This window comes from Hipposideros armiger, unplaced genomic scaffold (genome assembly GCF_001890085.2).
Source record: "Hipposideros armiger isolate ML-2016 unplaced genomic scaffold, ASM189008v1 scaffold_178, whole genome shotgun sequence".
Lineage (NCBI taxonomy): Eukaryota > Metazoa > Chordata > Mammalia > Chiroptera > Hipposideridae > Hipposideros > Hipposideros armiger.
The window spans coordinates 1,434,358-1,458,841 of NW_017731528.1; the positions used below are offsets into that span (position 1 = coordinate 1,434,358).

Here is a 24,484-nt window from a genome sequence, read left to right on the forward strand (position 1 = left end):
TGTTTGTGTACAGAAATGCAGTTGAGGGTTGGCTGAGTGACTCAGTTGGTTAAGAGCTTGCTCAAAAGTGAGATCTCTGAGCAACAGGGTCACCAGTTCAATTCCCAGCCTGAGCTGAGCTGCCACTGAGCTGCCAACAGGTGGCAGGATGGCTCAGCTAAAAAAAAAAAAAGAAAAAAAAAAGGAAATGCAGTAGATTTTTACATGTTGATGGGGTTTGGTGGGCTCACCTCCAGGGGCTCCCAGACCATGGCTGAGTATGCTGGAGCCACTTCCCCAGTCACTTCATGGTCCACAGCTGGGACTGAGTTTTGTACGCCTATTACCTGGTGCAGGGGTGGGCCTCACTCCTCCTGGGTCCCTTGGCGTAGGGTGTTGACGACAGGACCACACCAAGTGGGGCTGTGGCCAAGTTCTCAGGGGTACAAAGCTGTTCCTACTTCAGCAGCTGGGCCATCATCAGTGAGACAAGCTGCCTGGCACGAGCCTGCCTGCTCCAAATGACACTCCTCGGTCTTGTAGGGCACGGGGGTTTCAGTCTCCTAACTGGACCCCAAAGCCCCTATAGGGGCACTTTTGTTGGTGGATGATGCCAAATAATTGTTGTTGGGTGGATACAAGTGAGGGACGTCTTATTTAGCCACCTTGCTGATGTCACTCTCAATTTTTATTTTAATAAGAAGAGATTCTTTGTCACAAGCCATACAAAATGGTCTTATGGCCATACATAAATAATTTTGCATCTCTTTTATAGCATCAATATTTAAAAACGATTAAAAGAATACAGAATAATCAATGTAATGTCTGAAGGCAGATTTTCTTTTTGTCGGAGATTAAGGTAAAAATTACAATCTTTATAAGGAAATTTGCCAGATGAGGGTTTTGGCTGAAACCTCAGAAGTTTGTCATGCTTGGTATCATAAATATTTTTAGTTGTAGAATCTTGGGGTGGTAAGAGCTCATTTTGTAATTGCAGTTTTCAAGGTTAGTAATACTTCCCAAATATAAATAACCCAAAATATATTTTATTCTGGAATATATTTTCAATAGTGTCTTCTACTTTTCATTAAGGACTATACCTCACTTTCTTTTTCTGGATGTTTTTCAACCCACATTCTTGGGAGATATGCATCAGGCAAACCAACGTGAAGAGAAAATCCACTGCTGTCTAAGGAGCTCCCTTCCACGGTGCTAATCACAGCTTTGCAGTCTGTGCTCTACAAACAAACAACCATGACGACAAAGTGAATAATGGAGTAATACCATATTATCAACTTGCACTAACCCATAAATTATCATACCCTTCCTTAATTTACATAACTCCACTAAAAATTTTAAACTATGAACTGTGGGTTTTAGAAATGTGACCAGTATCTAATTACTTACCCTCCTGAAATGCTAAGGGTGATATAAATAGTGAAATTTAGGTAAGTTTAAGACAGTCTCAATCCATGGATCCAAAGATGAGAGATCTGTGTGCTCAGTTAGACTTCTCTGGAGGCAGCAAAAAGGACTCCAGAAAATTCAACAGAAATCTGAGAATTATACCTTCTTTTAAAATTGTATTTTCATAAATATAAAATAACTTTAAAAATTTATGTGAGTGCCGGCCGAGTGGCGCGATGGTTAAGAACTGGCTTGGGATGCCAGAGGGCCCCGGTTCGGATCCCACATATGAGGGCCAGTGACACTGCCCTCCACAGCTAAGATGCTGAACAACAGCTCAACCTGGAGCTGGGCTGCTGTGAGTCACCGGTGACGGCATAGGCTGCAGCCCCTGTGGCAGTAGGTTGCCATGGGCTACCGTATGTAGCCAGCAGCCAGCGTGAGCGGCCAGCAACCGCAGTGAGCGGCCATCCAGAAGCCGGCGACTGATGTGCCTCGCCCGGGAAGAGTGCAATGATGGTGCCAACTTGGGCCAGTGAAGCAACGTTCTCCACAACTAGACTGAAGAACAAAAGGACAGCAACTTGTCTGTTCCCCATCCCCCAATTCCCCAGCACTGTTCCCATCCCCCCAATTCCCCAATAAAAAAATCTTAAAAAAAAAAATGTATGTGATAAGGTGACCGGTTAGCTCACTCGGTTAGAGCATGGTGCTAATAATACTAATGTTGGATTCCCACATGGGCCACTGTGAGCTGCGCCCTCCTTAAAAGAGTCAACTATGCCATTGTAGCATGAAAGCAATGTGTAACCATGGCTATTGCCCAATAAAACTTAAAAAAAATAAATGTATGTGATAAACTTTAAAACAAAAAAGGCAATGTAGCAAATTATGAAATGGCCACAGTCCTCCCATTATGGTGTGCTGGCCCCTCTGCAATGTGACAGCAGCTCCTGCTTTCACAAGGTGGCATCTCTGTCTGCCCTTGAGGTTGGAGTTGGCCACGTGACTTGTTTTGGCCAATGGGAAATCGGCAGATGTGAGGCAAGCAGAGGCTTGTATAGTGTTTGTGCAATGGGGCCCGCCCGCCCCTGTTGCTACGGAGAACCTTCTATCACTATAAACACAAACCTGGGCTACCTGTTGGATGATGAGAGACGCATGGCCATCACTGCAGCTGACACTAGGCCCACAGCCAGATATATGAGACCATTCTGGACCATCATTTCCAGCTCAGCCAGCCCAGCCCAGAAGAACTGCCCAGTCAACTCACAAACTGTGAGAAATAACACATTTGTGGTTTTAAACCACAAAGTTTTGGGACTGCTTATTATCTATAAAAGCTGTCTGATGCAAAGGGCCTCTTGTTCAGGACGATTAAATCTATGTGGTTACCTCCATTCTCTAGCAACATCCTAAAACTCCCTACAATAAAAGGGAAGTAATTAAAATGGTGTAAACCCATGAAGATATTGAGAACAAGAACAAATACAACCGCAGACAAAGAGATGCCCACAAATTTACGAACACGGAAAGCTGACTGAGGCGATAAGTAACCTAGCCAGACTGGACGAAGCTGCCACCTGAGTCCTGCAGAGGGTATGGTCCCCGCAGTGGACTCAGTGACCCTGCAGCATCCTGGGAAGCTAAAACACTGGAGACACCAGGCACTGCAGGAAACAGCAGTTCTAGTGAACAGACTACGTACTAAGCTGTCAGACCCACAGGCCCTCTATCTCTACAAGTAGCCAAGTAGCTGGCACCAATAGCTAGTATACTGTTCTCTCACCAAAGGAAATTGGAGATTTATTACTTAGAGAAATTCAACCAAATGAAATCCAGACTCAGGAAATCTAGGCATAAAGAAGCATAGGAGTAGAAGGCAGCAGACAGGACTGACGTGACAGTCAGCACCTCAAAGCACGGGGCCCATAGTCACTCTCCCCATCATACTTTGTGAATACCCTACAGGTGTTCTGAATAACCACATAAGAAGCTAAAACAACACCACGAGACTCACCACCAAACAGATAGCTCCGGCGGCCTTTGGGAAAGGTCTTTGGTCCACTCACCCCACTCACCTCAGAGCATCTACCTGGCTTTCTCATGTCTCAATTGAAGATAAACACAGACAGGTCACCCAGACATTTGAGGAAAGGCCTCTAACATGACATGTGGAGAGCAAACAAAGAAAAAGCCAGAATAAAGAAAAGGAACTCAAAGAAAGGAGACAACACAGGGAACAGAAGAAAATGTATATTATGAACGTTTTCAGAGAGACAATAATGCATCCATGAAACACACAAAGATGTTACAAAAGAGGAATACAGAACACAAAAGAGCTCTTACAAAAAAAAAATCTGAGAACTAAAACAAAAATTTCAGTTGAAAGATTGGAATTTAAAATTGAGGAAATCACTCAGAAAGAAAAACAAAAAGACAATAAAGTGGGAAATAGGAGAGAAAAAGTAAGAAAATAAGGAACTCAATCCAGGGGACATCTAACTGAGAGGCATTGCAGAATGGTGAAAGAGAAAGGAACAACTTAGTTCTTAAAAATCTAACAAAATTTCTCAGAACCTAAGTTCATGAGTTTCATACACCGAATGAATATCACACTAACATGAAATTTCAGAATACCAGGGATAAAGAGAAGATCTGAAATTCCTGCAGATTTTTTTTAAATCACAGTAAAGATTTTTCTTTTTTTTTTTTAGCTGAGCCATCCTGCCATCTGTTGGCAGCTGTTGATAGTTCAGCTTGGGCTGGGAATTGAACCGCCGACTCTGTTGCTCAGAGCTCACACTCTTTAGCGAGCTCTTAAACAACTGAGCCACTCGGCCGGCCCCAGAAATTTTTTTAAAAAGACAATGTTTTCAATATTATGAGAGAAGGTGAGTTCTAACCCAGGATTAAGCCCCTCACCAAGTGATGAGGGGCAGCGGGTGGATAAGGACACCTTCCAACATGGCCGCCCATCACTCTCACTCAGGAAGGTAATGAGATTGTGCTCTGACAAGTCGCAGGAACAAAACCAGAAAGAGGGTGAAGATCAAAGTCCTGAAAAGAAAAGTCAAGGGAGGCCCCACAGTTGCCAAGCTGGGAGGATGGTCTTGAGGGGAAAACACAAATTAGCAGATTATCTGAAGCACTCAACAGTGTGAAAATAGTACGAAGAGGGGTTTTAATCTAAGTGTTAGAGCACACGAGAAGAACTGTCCTCGAACACTAAGCAAATTAAAAAGGCTTTTCTTTTTCCCTCTAGAAAATACTATATAAAGAGGTTTAAAAAAAAGAGTAAAAAACAAAATGTAATCTTAATACATTTCTTGGCTCAACAGTAAACATCATTTACATAGTCATAATAATGCAAACATTGACTGTTGGTTTAACCAAAAATTGTGATATAACTTTTGGAATGAAGGGGAGAGAAAAAGTAGGGAGTGAGGTGAGCGGAGAGGGCAAGGGAGCTCAATTTTCATCTATTATAACAGGAAGTCAAAACAAAATTTCTGAAACAGATGAATAAAGAACAAGCAGTAGGGCCGGCCGAGTGTCACGTTGGTTAGGAGTTGGCTTGGGACGCCAGCTCTGAGCAGCAGGGCCCTGGTTCAGATCCCACATTAGGGGCAGTGGTGATACGCCCTCTACAGCTAAGATGGTGAACAGCAGCTCAACCTGGAGCTGGGCTGCCATGAGTTGGCGGCGATGACGTAGGCTGCAGTGGGGCTGGCCAGCAGTGGGTGTGAGCTTTTGTGAGTTGCCGGGAGCTGCCGTCAGCCGCTGTGAGCGGCTGTCCAATGGCTGGTGAGCAACTGCTTCACTGGGGAAGAGCGCAATGATAATACCAACATGGGCCAGTGAAGCGACCTCCTCCACAATTAAACTAAAGAACAAAAGGACAGCAACTTGTCTGGTCCCCTTCTCTAATTCCCCAACGCTGTTCCCCTTCCCGAATTCCCCAATAAAATCTTAAAAAAAAAGAACAAGCAGTAAAAAAAAAAAAAATTATTTAAAACTTTGGGGGCCACCAGAAAAGAGCTAAAATATTTAAAGGGGTTCACTGTCTCAGGGCTGCTGCTGCTTGTAAGAAGCTGTTGTTAGTATCATTTCACTTTTTAAACCATGTGCATGTCTTGCTTTGATAACATAAAATTAATGTTAAAATAAGAGCTCTTACGAAATAAAGCAAAGCTTTACTAACCTTTTTCTTCAGTTCATGTGTATCACTAGAAACAAATCCAATCACGTAAGGCATCTCAATAGACATACTCAAAGAGAAGCTACTGAAAATGAAGAGAAACTTGTCTTAGACTAATGTCTTAAATATTACACAATACCTGTAATTGTTTCATATAATTTAAATGAAAATGTAAGTCATAAAACTAATGCCCACTGAATGATTATAGGTTTTATATCATAGGTACTAACCTTTGCTTTGTTCCTATTTCTTTTATACAAATCTTCTCTACTGTATCCTGTTTAAAGAAAAATATGTAAGTATCTACAAAGTTTCACAACGAGATTCTAAGCTGAATGTAATGTCACCAAGGCCATAACCTACAGCAGCAACAAGATAGCTGGTCTCACTTCGGAGTAGTGAGACAGAGCATTTGTTCCGGGAATGACAATAACTTGTAAAATGTAACTGATATCAGGGTAATTTGTGACCTTTTCAACTATACGCACGTATGTGTATATACACTCACACATCCATACCTATACATATACACACACAATTTATATAAACACATACAAAGTAGGAAGTCTGAAGAGATCTACACCACAGTGTTAATCTCTGGCAATGGACTTAAGGATGGTTTAAATTTTCCTCTTTGCCTTATTTGCATTCATCATGCTTACCTGAATTCTTCACGATGAACATGTAACACAGAAACAAAAAATTTTAAGTGACTGAGTAGAATAAAAATATTATGCCCAATGAACGTATCTGTCTTTATTCTTATTTTACAAACATTACGTGTGTCTAAATGCATACATGTCAGTAACACTGACTTTATGCCAAAAAGATTAGATTCTTTTGGGTATTTTTTCTTCCCTATGCATAAATCACACCAAAAAAAGCTTCCTTAAATCTTATCTTAGGCACACGGACCTGGATGTTTTCATTCAAAGCTTTGTCCTGTTGCCAGGGCGCAACAGTGGTGGGTATGAAGAAGACAGCCATGGTTCCTTGGATGCCAAATTGGATGCTGAGTTCTGTGATGTAGGTAATCTTGACAAGGACCTTAGCCTTGGGAGGTAAGTTTCCAACACTTACAGTAAAAATATCCTGAAACAGAAACATGACTTAGCTTGCGACTCACACACATGTCCATTCTATGCTGGTTAACCCCACCTATTACATGAACCAGTTGGATTATAGTCAACCACATTCTGCCTCAGAAAACAAGAACAGAGCCTACAAGACAAGCACTGGTAGTGCTAAAGGAGACTCTTGGAGCCACTCCCCAGTGGTGGGGACAGTGTGATATCTGCAGGGGGCACAGGGAGAGCAAGCTCTTTGGCAGCAGGGCCCTGCCTTGCCTGGAGAGTGTCACCCAGTGGCCTCTCCCAACCAGAGGTTCCACGTGTAGGGCTCTGTGCAGGGACCCCATTCACGCTGCCGCTGCTGGGAGAACAGGGGCCTCTCTGGCCTCTGCAGCCTTCGGCACCTGCTCCTCCCGTGGCTGCAGAGCCAGAGGTTGTCACTGGGCTTGGCCCTTGCTTACTTCTTTTACCTGCAGTAAATTCATCACTTCACTTTTCACAAAATGTATTTTGTTTTCTTTCAACAGGGAATTGATAATCACTGAACAGAGAGACAGCGTCATGACTAGCGAAGGCAGAAAAAGGGCTAGATGTATGTTTTTTTAAAAAGATTTTATTGGGGAATAAGGGGAGGGAAACATCATTGGGGAATCGGGGAAGGGGAGCAGACAAGTTGCTGTCCTTTTTGTTCTTCAGTCTAACTGTGGAGGACGTCGCTTCACTGGCCCATGTGCTCTTCCCGGGTGAGGCAGTCGCTTGCCCGCCATTGGACGGCCACTTACAGCGGCTTTTGGCAGCTCACGAAACCTCATGCCCACTGCTGGCCAGTCCCACTGCAGCCTTTGCTGTGGCCCGTGACTCATGGCAGCCCAGCTCCAGTTCAAGCTGTTCTTCACTATCTTAGCTATAGATGGCGCAGCATCACTGGCCCTCATATGTGGGATCAAAACCAGGGCCCTGCTGCTCAGAGCTGGTGTCCCAAGCCACCTCCTAACCAATGCGCCCCTCGGCTGGCCCAGGGATAGATGTATTTTTGCTGACACATGCACAGAGAACCTCTGTGCCTCCACAACCACAGCCCCATTCTATGTGACCATGTAGCATTTTTATGTCAGGAGTATATGACATTGACGATTAGCACAGATTTAAAGGACAGATTACAACTTCTGAAATCAAGGAGATCCATTTGCAGGATTGGAATAAAAAATGAAGAGATGATTATTTAACAGTTACTAGCTTGCCCTTAAAAGAAGTGTGTGAAAGCCTGGGGCTCATGTGAGAGACTACCACTTAATTGTGTGGGGTTGTCATGCTGTCTCTGTGTAGGATGTAAATGGAAGGAAGATGTCACTTCCGTTACAACAAGCTGGATAATCCACAAAATTGTATATACATATAAAATAATATTCTTCAGGTACTTGGGAACATTATATATATCACATATAATGTATATTATATTATCATGCATATAATATTCAATGTTATATATGTATATATGTATGTGTATATTATATAGAATACATATACATGCATACATATTCTACATAATACATACACATATATATTCTATATAATACATACACAATACACATATTCTATATAATACATACACACATGTATATATAATATATATAACATGCATATATTATATAAACTCACATATAATGCTATATATGTATAATGTTCTCAGCTATCAGAAAACTAACAAATAAATAACATATACTTATATATATGTATTGAACATATAATAATACATATACAGTTGACCCTTGAACAATTCGGCATTAGGGACACCAAACCCCCATGCATAGTTGATAAAAATTATGAGAGACATACTGTCCAGTAATGTAAGTCTTTGAAAGTATAGTTATAAAACAGGAAAAAATGATCACATTATTAATTTTATATGAAATAGTACTCTGCTTATGCCTGTGTGAGGAGGGAAAGCCCACCCCACACAAGTCTTGCACGCTGCGTTCCACATGATGACTACGTAGGCCATGAGGACGATGACACATAGTCATTGGATTTTCACACAAAGACGCTCACACACATAGACCACACGAAGTCTATTAACAGTACATTATGAAGCATGTTTACAATTCACTGAGAGGACATGGATCATCATAAGGCCTTCCACTCATCGTCTTCACATGGAGCAGGCTGAGGACGGGGGGACGGCGGTAGAGGGAGGGGAATGAGAGGAGGCCAGCACACTCGGTGTAATGTTATGGAAATACATTGTAATTTGTCTGACTTTTTTCGCTTTTTCATTTCTCTAAAAACATGTCTATACATTAGCACTGCTGCTTCCACCAGTGCTGTAGTTTCAGTGCCCGTGTCATAGCAGGGCCTGTGTTATAGAAGTCAGAGGCAGTCCTGAGTACTCGGAACTCTCCTGACAAGACTGCCTAATGTTGGTTTGGTTTCTGGCACTGCTTCTTCTCCATCTTCTTCACCTGGCCCCGGTTCGGAAGCGCTCATCTCCACCAAGTCATCTCTGTTAATTCCTGTGCTGTGGTGTCTATTAGCTTTTGAATTTCTCCGAGATCCATATCTTGAAACCCATCACACACACACCCCATCTTTTTGCCACATCCACAATCTCTTTCACGATTTCCTTAGTTGGCTGTCATAAATCCTGTGACGTCATGCACAACTGGACATGGTTTCCTCCAGCAGGAATTTTTTGTTTCAGGCTTGATGGCTTTTTCTGTAACAACGATGCATCTTCAGTGGTGTAATCCTTCCAGACTTCCATGATGTTCTCTGTACCGGTGTTCTCTTCCACAGTGTTGACAATCCTTTCCATAGAGATGGTGTGTAATGGGCCTTAAAGGTCCTTACGACTCCCGATTTAGAGGCTGAATTAGATGTTGTGTTTGGGGGCGGGTACACCACTTCGACACCTTCAGTGTTGAACTCATGGGTTTTGGGTGGCTGGGGACATTGTCCAATAGCGAAAGAACTTAAAAGGCAGTCCCTTATGGGCCAGGTACTTCCTGGGACAAAGCATCGATGGAACCAATCCAGGAAAAGGGTCCTCACTGTATAGGCCTTTCTTGTACAACCAAGACTGGCAGCTGGTGTTTATCTTTCCCTTCAAGGCTCGTGGGTGAGCTTTATGGATAAGGGCCATCCTGCTCATCAGCCTGACTGTGTTCACACAAAACCATAGTTAGCCCATTCCTTCCACCTTCTCTTCCTTATCTACCTATATTTTATGCATTTGTGGTACATCTTTTTCTTATTTTTTTCTATATTTCTTTTTTTTTTTTAAGATTTTTTTTGGGGGGGATTTGGGGGATGGGAACAGAGCTGGGGAACTGGGGGAAGGGGAACAGATAAGTTGCTGTCCTTTTTGTTCTTCAGTCTAGTTGTGGAGGACGTTGCTTCACTGGCCCAAGTTGGCACCATCATTGCGCTCTTCCCAGGTGAGGCAGATCAGTCGCTGGCTTCTGGACAGCCGCTCACAGTGGCTGCTGGCCACTCATGCTGGCTGCTGGCTACACACGGTAGCCCATGGCAACCCCACTGCAGCAGGGGCTGCAGCCTACGCCGTCGCCTGCGACTCAGGGCAGCCCAGCTCCAGGTTGAGCTGTTGTTCAGCATCTTAGCTGTAGAGGGCAGTGTCACTGGCCCTCATATGTGGGATCCGAACTGGGGCTCTCTGGCATCCCAAGCCAGCTCTTAACCACCGCGCCACTCAGTCGGCCCTTTTTCTATATGTCTAGGCTATATAGTTCATCTGTGAGTTTTTTCAAATTGCCACAAATCTCCAAAATTTTTCCAATATATTTAATGAAAAAAATCTGCATGTAAGTGGACCTGAGCAGTTCAAACCTGTGTTGTTCAAAAGTCAACTGTATTACAATGTATACTATTTACATAATATGTTATATTATTATATATTATTAATATATTATAGTATGAGAACATTATAGTCACTGATGGCAAAACACATTCTAGGGGACGGAAAGGCTCGGGTTAGCATGGCTCTGACCAGACTACCCATAGGTAATATCCTTTGTGAAGACTTTTTTCTTGTGGTGCATATTCCTAGGAAATATGTCAGCATGAGGAGGGAAGCGTGCAGGCCAACTCATTTACGACAATAACCCCACACGGCTAAGTGGCAGCCTTGGACTGAATGCAGCCTTTTTTTATACATACACTTCAGAAGGGGTGGGCATTATTAACTGGTTAACAATGACCTTTTCCTTGCTCACTCCTATTCTGCAAATGGATGTATTAAAAGTCAAAAGTAATCATTTACCCCTTAAGTTGCTATTAATCTTTGTAACTCGCCCCTATAAACATCAAATTTTCACAGCACTACAGCAAAGTGTCATCTTCAGAGGTGACACCTCTGAAGCACGTGGCCACTGTTTAAAAACAACTAAATATCTACACTGGAGGTGCTGGTTAGAAACTGAGCGCATGCAGCCTAGTACCTGCCAAAGGCACATTTAAAACATCTTCTAGGGGGCCCGCCGAGTGACTCAGTTGGTTAAAAGTCAGCTTAAGAGAGCGAGCTCTGAGCAACAGGGCCACTGGTTCGATTCTCACATGCGCCTGAGCTGAGCTGCTACTGAGCTGCCAACAGGTGGCAGGATGGCTCGGCTTGGAGAGCACATGCTCCTAACAGCAAGACTGCCTGATCGATGGTGGGCTACGCCCACCTTCAACTAAGACTGAACTCGGCTTCTTAAGCTGAGTTGCCGCCCGGATGGCTCAGTGGATAGAGCGTGTGCTCTTAACAACAAGGCTGCTGGTTCGACTCCCACATGGGATGGTGGCTACGCCCACCTGCAACTAAGACTGTAACACAGCATCTTGAGCTTAGAGGCCATGAGCTGTCGATGGGCAGCCAGATGGCGACTGGCGCCCTCCACAACTAAGACTGAAGAACACCAACTTGGCTGGTCCCCCTCCCCAATTCTCCAACACTGTTCCCCTCCTCCAATTCCCCAATTTAAAAAAAAAATCATCTATTTAAGAAAAGAAATCTAGTGGACATGATAGTTTCCTTCTTCCAGATTCCCACATCCTATCCCTGTTAAAGCAAATAATCACAAGGAAAAGAACCTGGATATGTCTCAGGAACCACAGAAATGCCTCCCTGGATTAGGATTTGGTAAAAATGGAATATATTGCTAGATGAGCTGAGTTCTAGGAAACACATAAATATATTACACCCTGTAAACAGAAGATGAAAATCATGTGTCCCAAATGTTTTTGTTGTCACTTCTGGGAAACTCAGTTCCCAATGACAGAAATGGCTCTTTTTGTTTGTTTGGTCATAATATTTAGATAAGTCCAATGGGTCTACCCAGCTTGATCTCCCCTTTTTAGCAGCAAGTGAAACTCTAGGGCCTAAAATAGTGTAAATTATCCTAGTCCTTAGAATGAACTTCATATTTCAAGTCATTTCCAACTCATTTTCCCTTTCTAGTAAGTATGCCAGACTAATGGATGGATACCCAGCCTTACAGGTGCGTCCTGGTCCATCAGGTAAGCACCGTGGCCTTCGCTGATGGCTTTGTGGTACTCTCGGTGGGCGGCTTCCTTCTCTTTAATCTGGAAAAGATGATTTTTACATCAGTCATAATATGAACAGTGATTTTGGACTTTACTAAGGAAAACTTCATCAATGTTTATTAAAACCTATGCAAAAACAGAAAACTAAGAGTCTGTCAAAGATGAGTGGAAATATATAAAATGATCATAAGTGATCATTCTTTTTTTTTTTAAAGATTTTATTGGGGAATTGGGGGAGGGGAACAGACAAGTTGCTGTCCCTTTTGTTCTTCCGTTTAGTTGTGGAGGACGTCAGTTCACTGACCCATGTTGGTATTATCATTGCGCTCTTCCCAGTTGAGGCAGCTGCTCGCCGGCCACTGGACCGCTGCTTACGGCGGCTCACGAAAGCGCATGCCAGCTATTGGCCAGCCCCACTGCAGCCTAAGCCATCGCTGGCGACTCACAGCAGCCCAGCTCCAGGTCGAGCTGTTGTTCAACATCTTTGCTGCAGAGGGCGCAGTGTCACTGGCCCTCATGTGGGATCTGAACCGGGGCCATGCTGCTTAGAGCTGGCATCCCAAGTCAACTCTTAACCAATGTGCCACTCGTCAGGCCCATAAGTGGTCATTCTTATCGAGTAAGAATTTGAATTAGAAAAGGCCAACTAAAGAGAATTCTCTTTAAGTTGGGACCAAAATATTTCAGAGTCAACAGTGAAATAAAACCAAAAATTTGATTGGGACTTTATGTTGAACAAAAAAATAAGAAATTGAGGTTAATCTTAAATTTAATGAAATGTCAGTTATTATTGCAACTGTGAACTAATCCTTAGATTAAACAAAGAAAGAAACAACTGTTACTTCTTTTAGTACAATTTTTCTTAACAAGTGAGAACAATAGCCTTCACTTCAGTTTGACTGTCATAGTAGGCTAAGAGAATCGGTTTTTGCAAAAGTATGTAAGGGCTTCACCAATTTTCTAATGTGCCTCTCTTAAACTTTTGATGTTGAAATCACTTTTGTTTTTTTCCTGGAACCTATATGATTTATTTTCCCAAAGAAGCCATGTTTAATTACGTACTGTATTCTGAACAAAGAAATTTGTACAAAATAAATTATAGACATGTCCACAGTAATAGGTGAGAAAATAAAACTAAAGATATATATCCTAAAACTCCTGGATGTAATAAAATTATCCTTCAAGTAAAATAAGAAATATGAACAAATAACAAAATTGCAGATCGTCTAAGGGACTTACACATACATAGCACATAAGACTACTCTATTCCATAATATTTTACCTAAAATTAAAATGCAGGCTAGAAAAAACACTAAATTTCTCATTAATAACAATAATGCTATATTTTAAGAATTTAGAAGTATTTAGTTGATTAATTTGAAGTGCTCAGGTTTCTCTAAGAAAGCTATTCAAAGAAAATTGGATGGGTGTCTTTTCTTACAATACATTTTCTTGTGAGAAAAAAAATCACTCTTTTTTGAAATGCCCAGGCAAAGAATTTGCAAAGCACTGACTGATGAAGACTGGACAGGTAGAACAGAAACCAAGCAATCAGGAATGATGTGTGAGTGGAGGCTAATTAAGTTAGTGCTTGTTTCTCAAAGAATACTTCTGTTTTTATGGTAAGGCGGCTCATCAACTGCACAGCTGTAGGGACTCAAATTATGAAGATTTGGGCAAGTGGAAACTGATTTTGGAACCACAGAGCATTCACAATGCATCTTCTCCCCTTACCTCTCCCACTATGTGCTTCCCGTTGATGAATGCTTCGAAACCACACACAGCTGCCTTATCATCCAAAGGAAAAATATATTTTGCCTCAATGGGCACATGACTGTGATTTGTGTATGTCTGAAAAACAACGACCTAAAGAAGAAAAAACATCCATAAACTTGAAGAAAATATATGGAACAACATTTTCTTTGTATGATTGGGAAATCAAAAAATAAATAAGTTTAGATAACGATGATAAAAGTGTTTCTACTAGGACTTAGAACAAAAACTAATAACTGGATAAAATTCTCACATCTTAATTATCCTCCTTGAGGCAAAACCATTATATAACTAAACTATAAACACTGAGCTCATTTCAAGAACAGTCAAATATGTGAGCCATGAAAATACAAGGTCTTTGCTGCTAGGCCTCCTTGGAGACTCAAGGTCAACTTACAGGCTAGCTGTCTAATCACAAATTAGTGAAAAAGTCACTCCTGAATCATGAGTGAATTTTTTAGTAAACTTTCCCATGGAAGAAGCCTCATGAAGTTTGAAGTATCAAATGGTCCAAGTTGTCTAATCCAAAGTAACATGGAGGATATATGAGCGGTCATCCTTTCCTACCTACAAAAGCATGTACCTCCAGCTATGCCCCCTTTCTTAGATCAGTCTTTCTCTCTTGCACGTTCACAAACATGCTATAATTTCTTACACCTTAAAAGAAAAAAGAAACATTCTTACCTCACTTCTCTTCAGTTACTGTCCCATTTTCTCTCTTCTGTCTCTAAATTCTTTTCTCCCATCTCTCCTGAACTCATTCTAATTAGGCTTTCACCCCCACCACTCCATCAAAAAGGTGACTGTCAAGGTCACCAATGACCTCCTCATTGCCATATCTGGTGGTCAAGTCTCAGTCCTTATTTTACTTGATCTGTCAGGAGCCATCCACAGCCTTCAGTTCTTCAGGGAACCGGGTCTCCCTCCCAGCTCACTGGCTGCCCTTCAGTCTCCTTTGCTGGCTCAGCCTCCTCCCCCTGACCTCCGAATGCTGGCTTTTTCTCTCCACACTGATTCTCCTGGTACAGACCTAAGGTAGTCTCATGACTTTAAATAGTATCCAAATGCTGGTGACTCCCCAACTTATAACTGCCACCTGGGCCTCTTGCCTGAACTCTAGACTGAAATGTCTAGCTGCCTACTTTACTTTTCCACCTGGATATTATGTTCGATGGTCAAAGATGACCTGATAGTCCCCCTCCAACCAGCCCTCTTCCTGCCTTCCCCATTTCAATGCAAACACAGTCAATCCTACCAGTTACTCAGGCCCAATACCTTGGAGTCACCTTTGACTCCTGTCTTTCTCTTATGTTCCATATCCATCAGCAAATCCTATTGGTTCTACCTTCAATCCTTTGCCAGACGCAATCACTTCTTACAGGCCTCATTGCTAACATTTTGGTCCAGTCACCACTACCCTTGAATGAATTACTTCAATAGTCACCTACATTTGATTCTGTGGTGTGTCCCCAGATGTCCCCTTCAGGATCAAGGCTGCTGGGAATGTCATCTGCTGAGTCCCTCCCCAGAACTGTCCTCAAAGACAAACTGCCTCACCTAGGGCTATGACTCCTCCCCAGGGGCAGCCACATCCAACGACTGGTCCCATGGGCTACAAGGCTGGGACCCCTTGTGTCAATTCAGAACATCTCTGAAGGGCCACCTTGGCTTCAGATTCCCCTGACACTGTCTGAGGACTCTGGTATGCCTGTGTCACAGCTCCATGTCGCCTTCTGCCAGGTCCTGCCTCCCGCACTCTTACTGGTATTGTCCCAGAGAGCACTTCCCAACAAGCTTTCTGATAACAAATTTCTATCTACAGCCTGTTTTCCAAAGAACTTGACTAAGATGTCTCCTAAGTGGTCCTCTTCAGACTGCTCTCAACATGGCAGCCAGTGTGACCCTGTTAAAACACAAGTCCTCTGCCAAACTTCTTCAAAAGGTTTCCACTTTACTCAGTTAAGGACAGCATGTCCTATGTCCTAACGTGAGCTGCCCTCCCCACCACCTCTCTGTCCCCACCCCCCCACCTCCAGCCACAGTGGCCTCCTTGGTGTCTCTTAACCCATCAGTCTTGCTCCCACCTCAGGACCTCTGCATGGGCTGCTTCCTTGCCTGGAATGAGCACCCCACAGATGTCTACATGGTTCAGTTCCTCGCTTCCTATGCATCTGTACTCATGTGTCACCTTCTCAGTGAGGCCTTCCTTGGCCATCCTATTTACAAGTTGACACCCCTCCCTCCTACGTAGTTTCTATCCCTTCCTGTTTTGATTTCTGTCTCTAGCATCTACCACCACCTAACACAGCATGGATTTTATTTATGTACCCTGTTTTATTGCTTAGTCCCCAATGCAATGTAGGTGCTCTGAGGGCAGAGTTTTCATATTGTTTGATGTCGTGTGCCCAGAGCCTAGAACACTCCTAAGCATGTGACAGGTGCTCAATGAATAAATGAATTTTAGAAATGTATTGTTTTGTTGAGTTCATGCAACTGTAATCCAACTCTTATTTATGACTTATATCCATTTGGTTTAAGTATCATAAAACCACGCAGCGCATACCTGGGCTACAAAGTCTATTATTTTCCCCTTGATGTGCACATCCTCAAGAGGAACTGAATTCCCAGAAGTGTCCTGTAGGCCGGCCTTGATGCTGCTGAAAGGTCTGCTGTCGGGTAACTGGTAATCTACATATTATAAATATTAATGTTAGCTTTTAACATCATCTCTGCACTCCCTGTTTTTGTTATCTGGATCTTTATTCCTCCTCCTTCCTTTCATACATCATGTAAAATGGACAAATAGCATTTTATGATTTTCAGTAGCCAATTCTGAAAGGTAAATGACCCCCACCTGAAAGGAGTGGGGCGGCGTTCTCAGCAGACACTCTGCCTTTTTAATCTATGGACTCTGAGAAGTCGCCCTGAAAACCCAGAGTCATGCTGTTACTTGAAAGGCATACGTTTAAGCACACACACAAAGATACAAAGGTCTTAAGAATATCTGAATAAGAGTAGCTTAAGCTGAATCTAGGTATCTGCCCTGCTTGGCTTGTAATTTTGAACTGCTCAGTCACTATTACTTACTGTACTATAAAAGCATGTTGGCAAAGTATGAGATTTCCTAGACTTTCAATCTGAGGAAGACTAAATCGCACCCCTAATACAGTATATAAAAAAAATCCACATACTATATAAGGTAGTACAAATGTACAGATATGGTTAGATATATATATTCCTTCCCAGACATGTCATTTAATGACTCCCAGAGAAAAAATGGGAGTCGTCTTCTTGAACATATGTGAAGTCACATATTTCTGATAAAAAAATACTTGAATCACAGTTAAAAATGTTAGTGTGTTTTTACAGTGCTATTAGTTAATATTTAGTAGTTCAGGCTTATGATTTTCTGAGGAGCTATCGTGCTCTCCTCTATTTGTACTACTAACATATAAGCTACACTTTTTGGGGTACCTTCATTAATCCCACTTAACCCTCACAGCCACACTGTGATGTGCATATTGGTCTCATTCCCATGGGAGAGAAGCTGACGCCTGGAGAGGTGATGCGGTGTGCTGCAGATCCCATAGCCAAGTAAGTGGCCAGTTGACATTTGAACCCAAGCTTCCTGATTCTAAAGCGGTGTCTTCTGTCTATTCTACCAGCCTCCATTACACTGTTTGCACACTGACATTTTAAATTGGTCAGTGGGTTAGAGTGGCTATCCTGAAGGGGACAAGCTCGACTCTGGAGTGTTCATGAAGTAACGTAATTTTGAGATCACTTAAACTCCAACAGCATCTTGGTTTTCATTTTTACAAAAAGGAAATAAAATATTTACATATGAGGTCATAAGTATAGTTACCAAACATGAATATAAATTTCATTGAAAATATGTTGAGTTCTTTAAATATCACAGAAAACAGCATTCAAGAAAATTGTCTCACCTTCAATCTTTGAAACATTTGAAACCTTGGGTGTGTATTCCTCTAATTCAGCGTTATTACAAGGACAGAAGTCCTTTCTTTCATCTCCAGTTAAACAAAACTTAACAATATATTTCATTTTAACCTGATTGGTTTTATATACAACAAATTCATCAACCTAGAATAAACAGAAATAGGTGAAAAAAAACCTTTACTGGAACATGTTTTCATAGAAGCAGAAATTCATGTTTGCTAATTTAGAAAAAAATTGAATTCAGATAGATATACTGTATATACAATGATTATTTAATTATAATTATTAATAATTAATTATAAATTATAATTATAAATTATAAATAATTTAAATAATTAAATAATGAAAATAAATAATTAAACTTAAGCACTTTTTATTATTATTAAAAAAAAATTTTTTTTAGTTGGGGAATTGGGGGAGAGGAACAGCATTGGGGAATCAAGGAAAGGGAACAGACAAGTTGCTGTCCTTTTGTTCTTCAGTCTAGTTGTGGAGGACGTCGCTTCACTGGCCCATGTTGGTATTATCATTGCGCTCTTCCCAGCTAAGGCAGATCGGTCGCCGGCCATTGGCTGGCCACTCACGGTAAGTTACGGAAGCTCACACTGGCTGCCAGCCACTCACGGTAGCTTATGGCAGCCCACTGCAGCAGGGGTTGCAACCTATGCTGGCGCCGGCAACTCACGGCAACCCAGCTCCAGGTCGGGCTGTTGTTCACCATCTTAGCTGTAGAGGGCTCAGCGTCACTGGCCCTCATGTGGGATCTGAACCCGGGCCCTGCTGCTCAGAGCTGGTGATCCCAAGCTAGCTCTTAACCAATGCGCCTCTCGGCCGGCCCAAACTTAAGCATATTTAGTAAAAACAGGCCTCTCTGCCTGTTTTTTGATATGAATACCTCGAAGTCCGTGGTGACAGTGGCTGTTCCTGGGACCCCATGGACACTGTTGTAGCCTGGCGGTGCCTCTGTTAAGGAGAAGTCTTTCCTGTGTACGTCCGCGCACTTTCCAAGGGCTACATCACAGACGGCCAAGAGCCTGGTGCCATCTGTCTCTCCCAGGTGTGAGTACTTGATACTGGTACTGCAGGTGAAAGGAAGTAAGTACACATTTATAATTCACTGTTACATGGCAATGACCTTTTATTACATATGGAGGAGATACTATTTAAAAGACTTTGCTGGTAGAATGTTCCAAATTTTATTATTACTGAAATATCTCTAGAGATTCAATTTAGAACATATTATTCATTGACTTATTTGAACTGTTGATGTAACAACCACATAGATGGCTCTTCTGTTGTGCCAGGCAACTCCAAGTCCCTTGTTCCCAAGGGAGAGAAGACTCCCACTGTCCCCCAAATCTTTATTAGCTACTGAAATATATGCATTTCGGTTCAGTAAACACCAGAATGGTGAAAGAGAAGGACAAAAACTCACCTTATTAATTAAGACAAATAGATTAGTTCTCTGCACTTAAGCCCAGAAAGAACATTAAATACGAAGTAAGAACTGGTCAGTAGGAAGACAGGCACTGGTCTCATAAACCTTCTAAATCCAAATGGCGAAACAAAAATTTCAATGACACCCACATGAGAGATTTTGTTTAACCTTCTTTAGGAACCAGCAGCTTTAAAAACGCAACTTTCACTATTAGGAGCACAGGCTGGGAGCAACATTTTGGGGACATACTTCTATTTTCTCAAAGATCAAGACCAACATGTAAAAGCATTTCCTGATGACCCTTTATTCTATCCTCTATAAGACATGCACTTTAAAAAAAAGTCAATTTCCCCCATTCCTCCTGGAAACCTCTCCCTTTGGTGAGTCTTTCCCTGTAACTACAAACACGCTAAACTCCTTCCCATTGAGCCTGGACCTTGACTTTGCCCTTCAGCTCTTTCCTGGTCTCTTCCCTCTCTGTCTCCACCTTCCATGAAGTCAGCGAACTTCTCCCTTGTCTTGTTTGCTGATTGAGCCTCAGTCCCACTGCAGTTTGGCTCTATTCATACTTCTTCGCTTGAAAAAATGGTTGAAAGTTTCGAAGGACCTCAATTTGCTTCAATTCAACTGACTGCTAATTAATTAAAAGAAATATTTAAATACCTAAAATTTTTTACTTTGAAATATTTTATACCTAGGAAAGAGCATTTGTAATGTAAATGTTAAGTTTCAATAATAATAAGACAGGCCAGCTGAGTGGCGCCTTGGTTAAGAGCTGGCTTGGGATGCCAGAGGGCCCCAGTTCGGATCCCACATATGAGGGCCAGTGACAGTGACACTGCCCTCTGCAGCTAAGAAGCTGAACAACAGCTCGACCTGGAGCTGGGCTGCCATGAGTCACCGGAGACGGCAGGTGGGTTGCCATGGGCTACCCTGTGTAGCCAGCAGCCAGCATAAGCGGCCAGCAGCCGCTGTGAGCAGCCGTCCAGAAGCCGGCGACTAATCTGCCTCGCCTGGGAAGAGCGCAATGATGGTGCCAACTTGGACCAGTGAAGCAACGTCCTCCACAGCTAGACTGAAGAACAAAAGGATAGCAACTTGTCTGTTCCCCTTCCCCCAATTCCCCAATAAAAATCTTAAAATAATAATAATAATAATAATAATAATAATAATAATAATAATAATACAAACACCCATACAGCCACCACCTGGGTTAAGAAGTACAACATCATCAATATTTACTGTCCAATGATATCACCTTCCCTGCTACCCAGATGTAATGTAATCACTCTCTTGATTTTCATATATATTATTTTCTTTCTTTTATAGTATTGACACAGAGGTCCCTTAACAACTTAAAGTTTAGTTTTACTTGTTTTGAACTTTGCGCATATAGAGAATCATATAGTCATTTTTGCTCCATGCTATGTTGTTGAGGCTCATCCATCTGACAGGTAGGTAACTTGTTAAAAGTGCCATGTAGGACTCTGCGTAGGACCACATCAAAACATATGGATTCATTCCACTGTCATTGGGGGTGTGCATCATTTCCAGGGTTCTGCAACATGTGATCTTAGTCATTCTTATACATATCTCCTGGTCTATGAATATGAGAGCTTTTCTAGGGTAGTGATTCTTGACCCTGGCTGCATATTACAATCATCCCGGAAGCTAAAAACTATTGGTTCCCAAGCCTCACCCCTAGAGATACTGATTGAACTGCTTTGGGGTGACAGCAGCACCACAGTGTTTGCACCAGTGCACAGTCAGGGTGCACCAAAAGCTCCCCACAGTGATCCTGACATGCAGCCAGGTTGAGAAGCACTGCTTCCTGGTTCATATGTCAACCTATAGCATTCCTGAGTCATACCATCAACTCTGTTCTACAATTACACCAGATAATAGCAAAACTTTTTCAGGAGGGTTAATCAATTATACCCTTACTGGCAGCATCTAAGAGTTCAGATTGTTTTAGAGACTTAACCAACAGAGATATTAAACAAGTTTTTTTGTCAATAAGATAGGTGTAAAATTGTATCATTATGGTTTACTTTTCATGTTCTTGATTACTTATCTTTTCAAGTGTTGTTTTCCACATGTTTTCTCTTCTGTTAGGTTCCTATTCATGTCTTTTGCCCATTTGCTTATTGGGTTGTTTATCTTTTTCTTATTGACTTGTGGAAACGCTTTACATATCCTGGATAATTAAATATCCTGGATAATTATTTTTTATTCCAGGTTCAATGTTTAACTAGCTCTGTGACTTTAGGCAAGTTACTTAATTACCATGAGTCTGTTTCCTTTTCATAAAAATGATGTGATGATACCAATTGTGAGATTTATAGACAATGTACATGAAGCACTGAGCCTGGTGCCTAGCACAGGGCAGCTGTGCAATACACTGTGGCTATTAAGAGGACAGATTTAAATATTAACAAGGATACTGAAGATGAAATATTATTCTAGGCATGTAGAGTTCATGTACAATAGATAAACTGTTTAGAAGAGAGGTCATGTGCTGTACAAGCTAAGATTGCTGGTTCTGGAGAGAGACAAAATGCTATGTGACCTTGGGCAAGACACTCTCAGCTGTCCCTCAGTGTTCTCATCTGTGATATGGGAATAACAATGGGACTGGCCTTAAGAGGTTGTCTAAGGATTAAGTGGGCACATATATGTAAAAGTCACTAAGAGGATTTCAAATACAACTTTCCAAATATTCACCACAAAAGACATGCTTCTACAACATACTGAGAAAACTGTTTGCTTTCAGTTACCCATTTCCTGGGTGAGAAATCCCCCACCAAGGAAAGACAGAGGAAAACACACAGCAAGTACTCAGCCACCATTTCTTGGTAATGGGTGTGAGTAACATGATTAAGGATACAAAGTACAAACCTGAGTGAATCACTGAAATATATTCCACTCCCAAGATTTCCAATGTCTGTTCTTTTCACACCACGATCTTCAACTACTTTGGGCAAAAGTAACCCACTGAAAAGAAAAGGGCAGTATAAGGTTTACTAGAAAAAAAGAATTGTTCAGTATAGCCTCATAATTCTAGCAAAGGCAGATACTATTTAAGGCCATTATGCTAAGTGAAATAAGCCAGACACAGAAAGACAAATACTGCATGACCTGACTTATATTTGGAATCAAAAAAGTCAAATTGGTAGAACCAGAGGGTAGAATGGTGGTTTCCAGGGGCTGGGGGTTGGGAGGAAATGGAGAAATGTTGGTTAAAGGGTACAAACTTTCAGTTGTAAGATGAATAAATACTGGAGATCTAATGTACAGCATGGTATAACAGTTAATATTGTACTTTACACTTGAAATTGGCTAAGAGAGTAGATCTTGTGTTCTCATCACAAGAAAAAAAAAGTAATCATGTGAGATGATGGCTATGTTAATTAACTTGATTGTGGTAATCATTTTACAATTGTACTTATATCAAATCATCAATCACATTGTACACCTTTAAAAAATCACATTGTAGGGCCGGCCGAATGGCTCAGTTGGTTAAGAGCTCGCTCAAGAGTTTGAGCTCTGAGCAACAGTGGTTCGAGGCCAGCCCGAGCTGAGCAGCCGCTAAGCTGCCAATAGGTAGCAGGATGGCTCAGCTAAGAAAAAAAAAAAAAAAGAATCACATTGTACAACCTAAATATATATAATTTTTATTGATCAATCATACCTCAATAAAGCTGGAAAAAATAAATACACCAATTAAAAGACAATAAATAAATAAATAGCATTAGATGAAAAAAAAATGCATTTCTAAGTCCCCCTCAGAAGGAGTCCCAGGTGCCATGAAATGACCCAGGCTGTGACCTGCTTCTCATCACCAACTCGGGCAACCCTGGGCTGTGGCCGTTTCTTCTGCCCCTGTGCTCTGCCTCCTTCAGGCCCAGGCCCTCCAGTGCTCAGAGAACAATGTTCAAGCCCAAAACTGGTTACATTTCGCTCAGGCTCAAGAACAGATAGAGGTCCTTGTGGAGACTGTGGCACTCAGAGAACTCTGCAACCAAAGTTAAACCATGGTTCTCTGGGAAGTGGGTAAAAGACATGCCTGCCTTTTATTATACGAACATCTACTGTTTGACTTTTGTATTAAGAGCTGGAATTAATTTTGCAAAATGGCTTTTGACTTTTGGTCTACTTAGAAAGGCCAGTCAAAGATTATCATTTTTCATCTAGTACATTTACAAGTTTTATTTTTAATATTTAAATCTTTGCTCTGTGTGGAGCTTACTTAAATGTGACAAATAAGGTAAGGGTCCAACTTTACATATTTTTCTAGGTGGTTATCTATCCCGATATAGAATATTGCAAAAATAATCATTCTTCTGCAGAGATAAAAGCTACTTTGATCATATACTAAATCATCTGCTTTTGCATTTATTTGTGGACTCTATTCTGTTCTTTCATGTATTTGTACACCACCTTACTGTTTTAATTAATACAGCTTTACAATATATTTTTAATGTCTAAGTGGTTAATCCTCCCTTATAGTTCTTCTTTTTTAGAATTACCATAGTAATGTCAATTAAAAAAAAAACACATGCTGTAGAATCAGCCTTTTATTTCTTAAAAAAAATCTTGTTAGTACTTTTATGGTGATACCACTAAATTTATAGGCTAATTCAAGGAAAACCGGATCCTTCTGATTAGTAAAAGTGTCTTTTGAGTCCCTCAAGAGCTGCTGAATGTTTTTTCCAGATAGATCTTATATGTTTCTTTTTAAGTTTCTTATTAGGTATTTAATTAAAGACCCATATTTAATCATATTGTCTCCTGCTCCCTACAACTTCAGTTTTAGCCCTAATATTAAGTGGCTATTCAAACAGAAAACTATAGTTATGTTTTGAATAGATAACTCATAGTATATGGGCACTCTCGTTTTTAGGCCTATCTCTTTTAAATTTTGGACTATCCCTAGTTTAGATACACATGGAAGACTTATAAAATAATCACCTTTCTTTATATGATACTGTCTTCAAGAAACAATTCACATTCATGCACGACACTTAAAACTATATATAATAATAAATACATAATTTAAAATATGTACTTATAAAGTGTTCCATTTTCTCTGGAATACAATTAGCTGGCTGATTT

At 41.4% G+C, this 24,484-nt stretch overlaps 1 protein-coding gene across 4 annotated transcripts in view; it reads right to left on the bottom strand.

Moving 5' to 3' along the window:
• The window catches only part of PARP4 (poly(ADP-ribose) polymerase family member 4), an 85,803-nt gene that overhangs the window by 37,785 nt on the left and 23,534 nt on the right, over positions 1 to 24,484 (bottom strand). For 2 of the 4 annotated variants that reach the window (XM_019652403.1, XM_019652405.1), the window contains exons 12-21: positions 22,268 to 22,363; positions 18,827 to 19,010; positions 17,919 to 18,075; positions 16,535 to 16,659; positions 13,933 to 14,064; positions 12,151 to 12,237; positions 6,503 to 6,679; positions 5,818 to 5,864; positions 5,591 to 5,669; positions 1,080 to 1,217 (exon numbers count right to left, since the gene is read on the bottom strand). In XM_019652403.1, the coding sequence (XP_019507948.1) occupies positions 1,080 to 1,217; positions 5,591 to 5,669; positions 5,818 to 5,864; positions 6,503 to 6,679; positions 12,151 to 12,237; positions 13,933 to 14,064; positions 16,535 to 16,659; positions 17,919 to 18,075; positions 18,827 to 19,010; positions 22,268 to 22,363 (1,222 nt within the window). Of the gene's footprint in view, positions 1 to 1,079; positions 1,218 to 5,590; positions 5,673 to 5,817; positions 5,865 to 6,502; positions 6,680 to 12,150; positions 12,238 to 13,932; positions 14,065 to 16,534; positions 16,660 to 17,918; positions 18,076 to 18,826; positions 19,011 to 22,267; positions 22,364 to 24,484 lie in introns of all 4 variants that reach the window. The other 2 variants (XM_019652402.1, XM_019652404.1) reach the window with 1 other exon arrangement.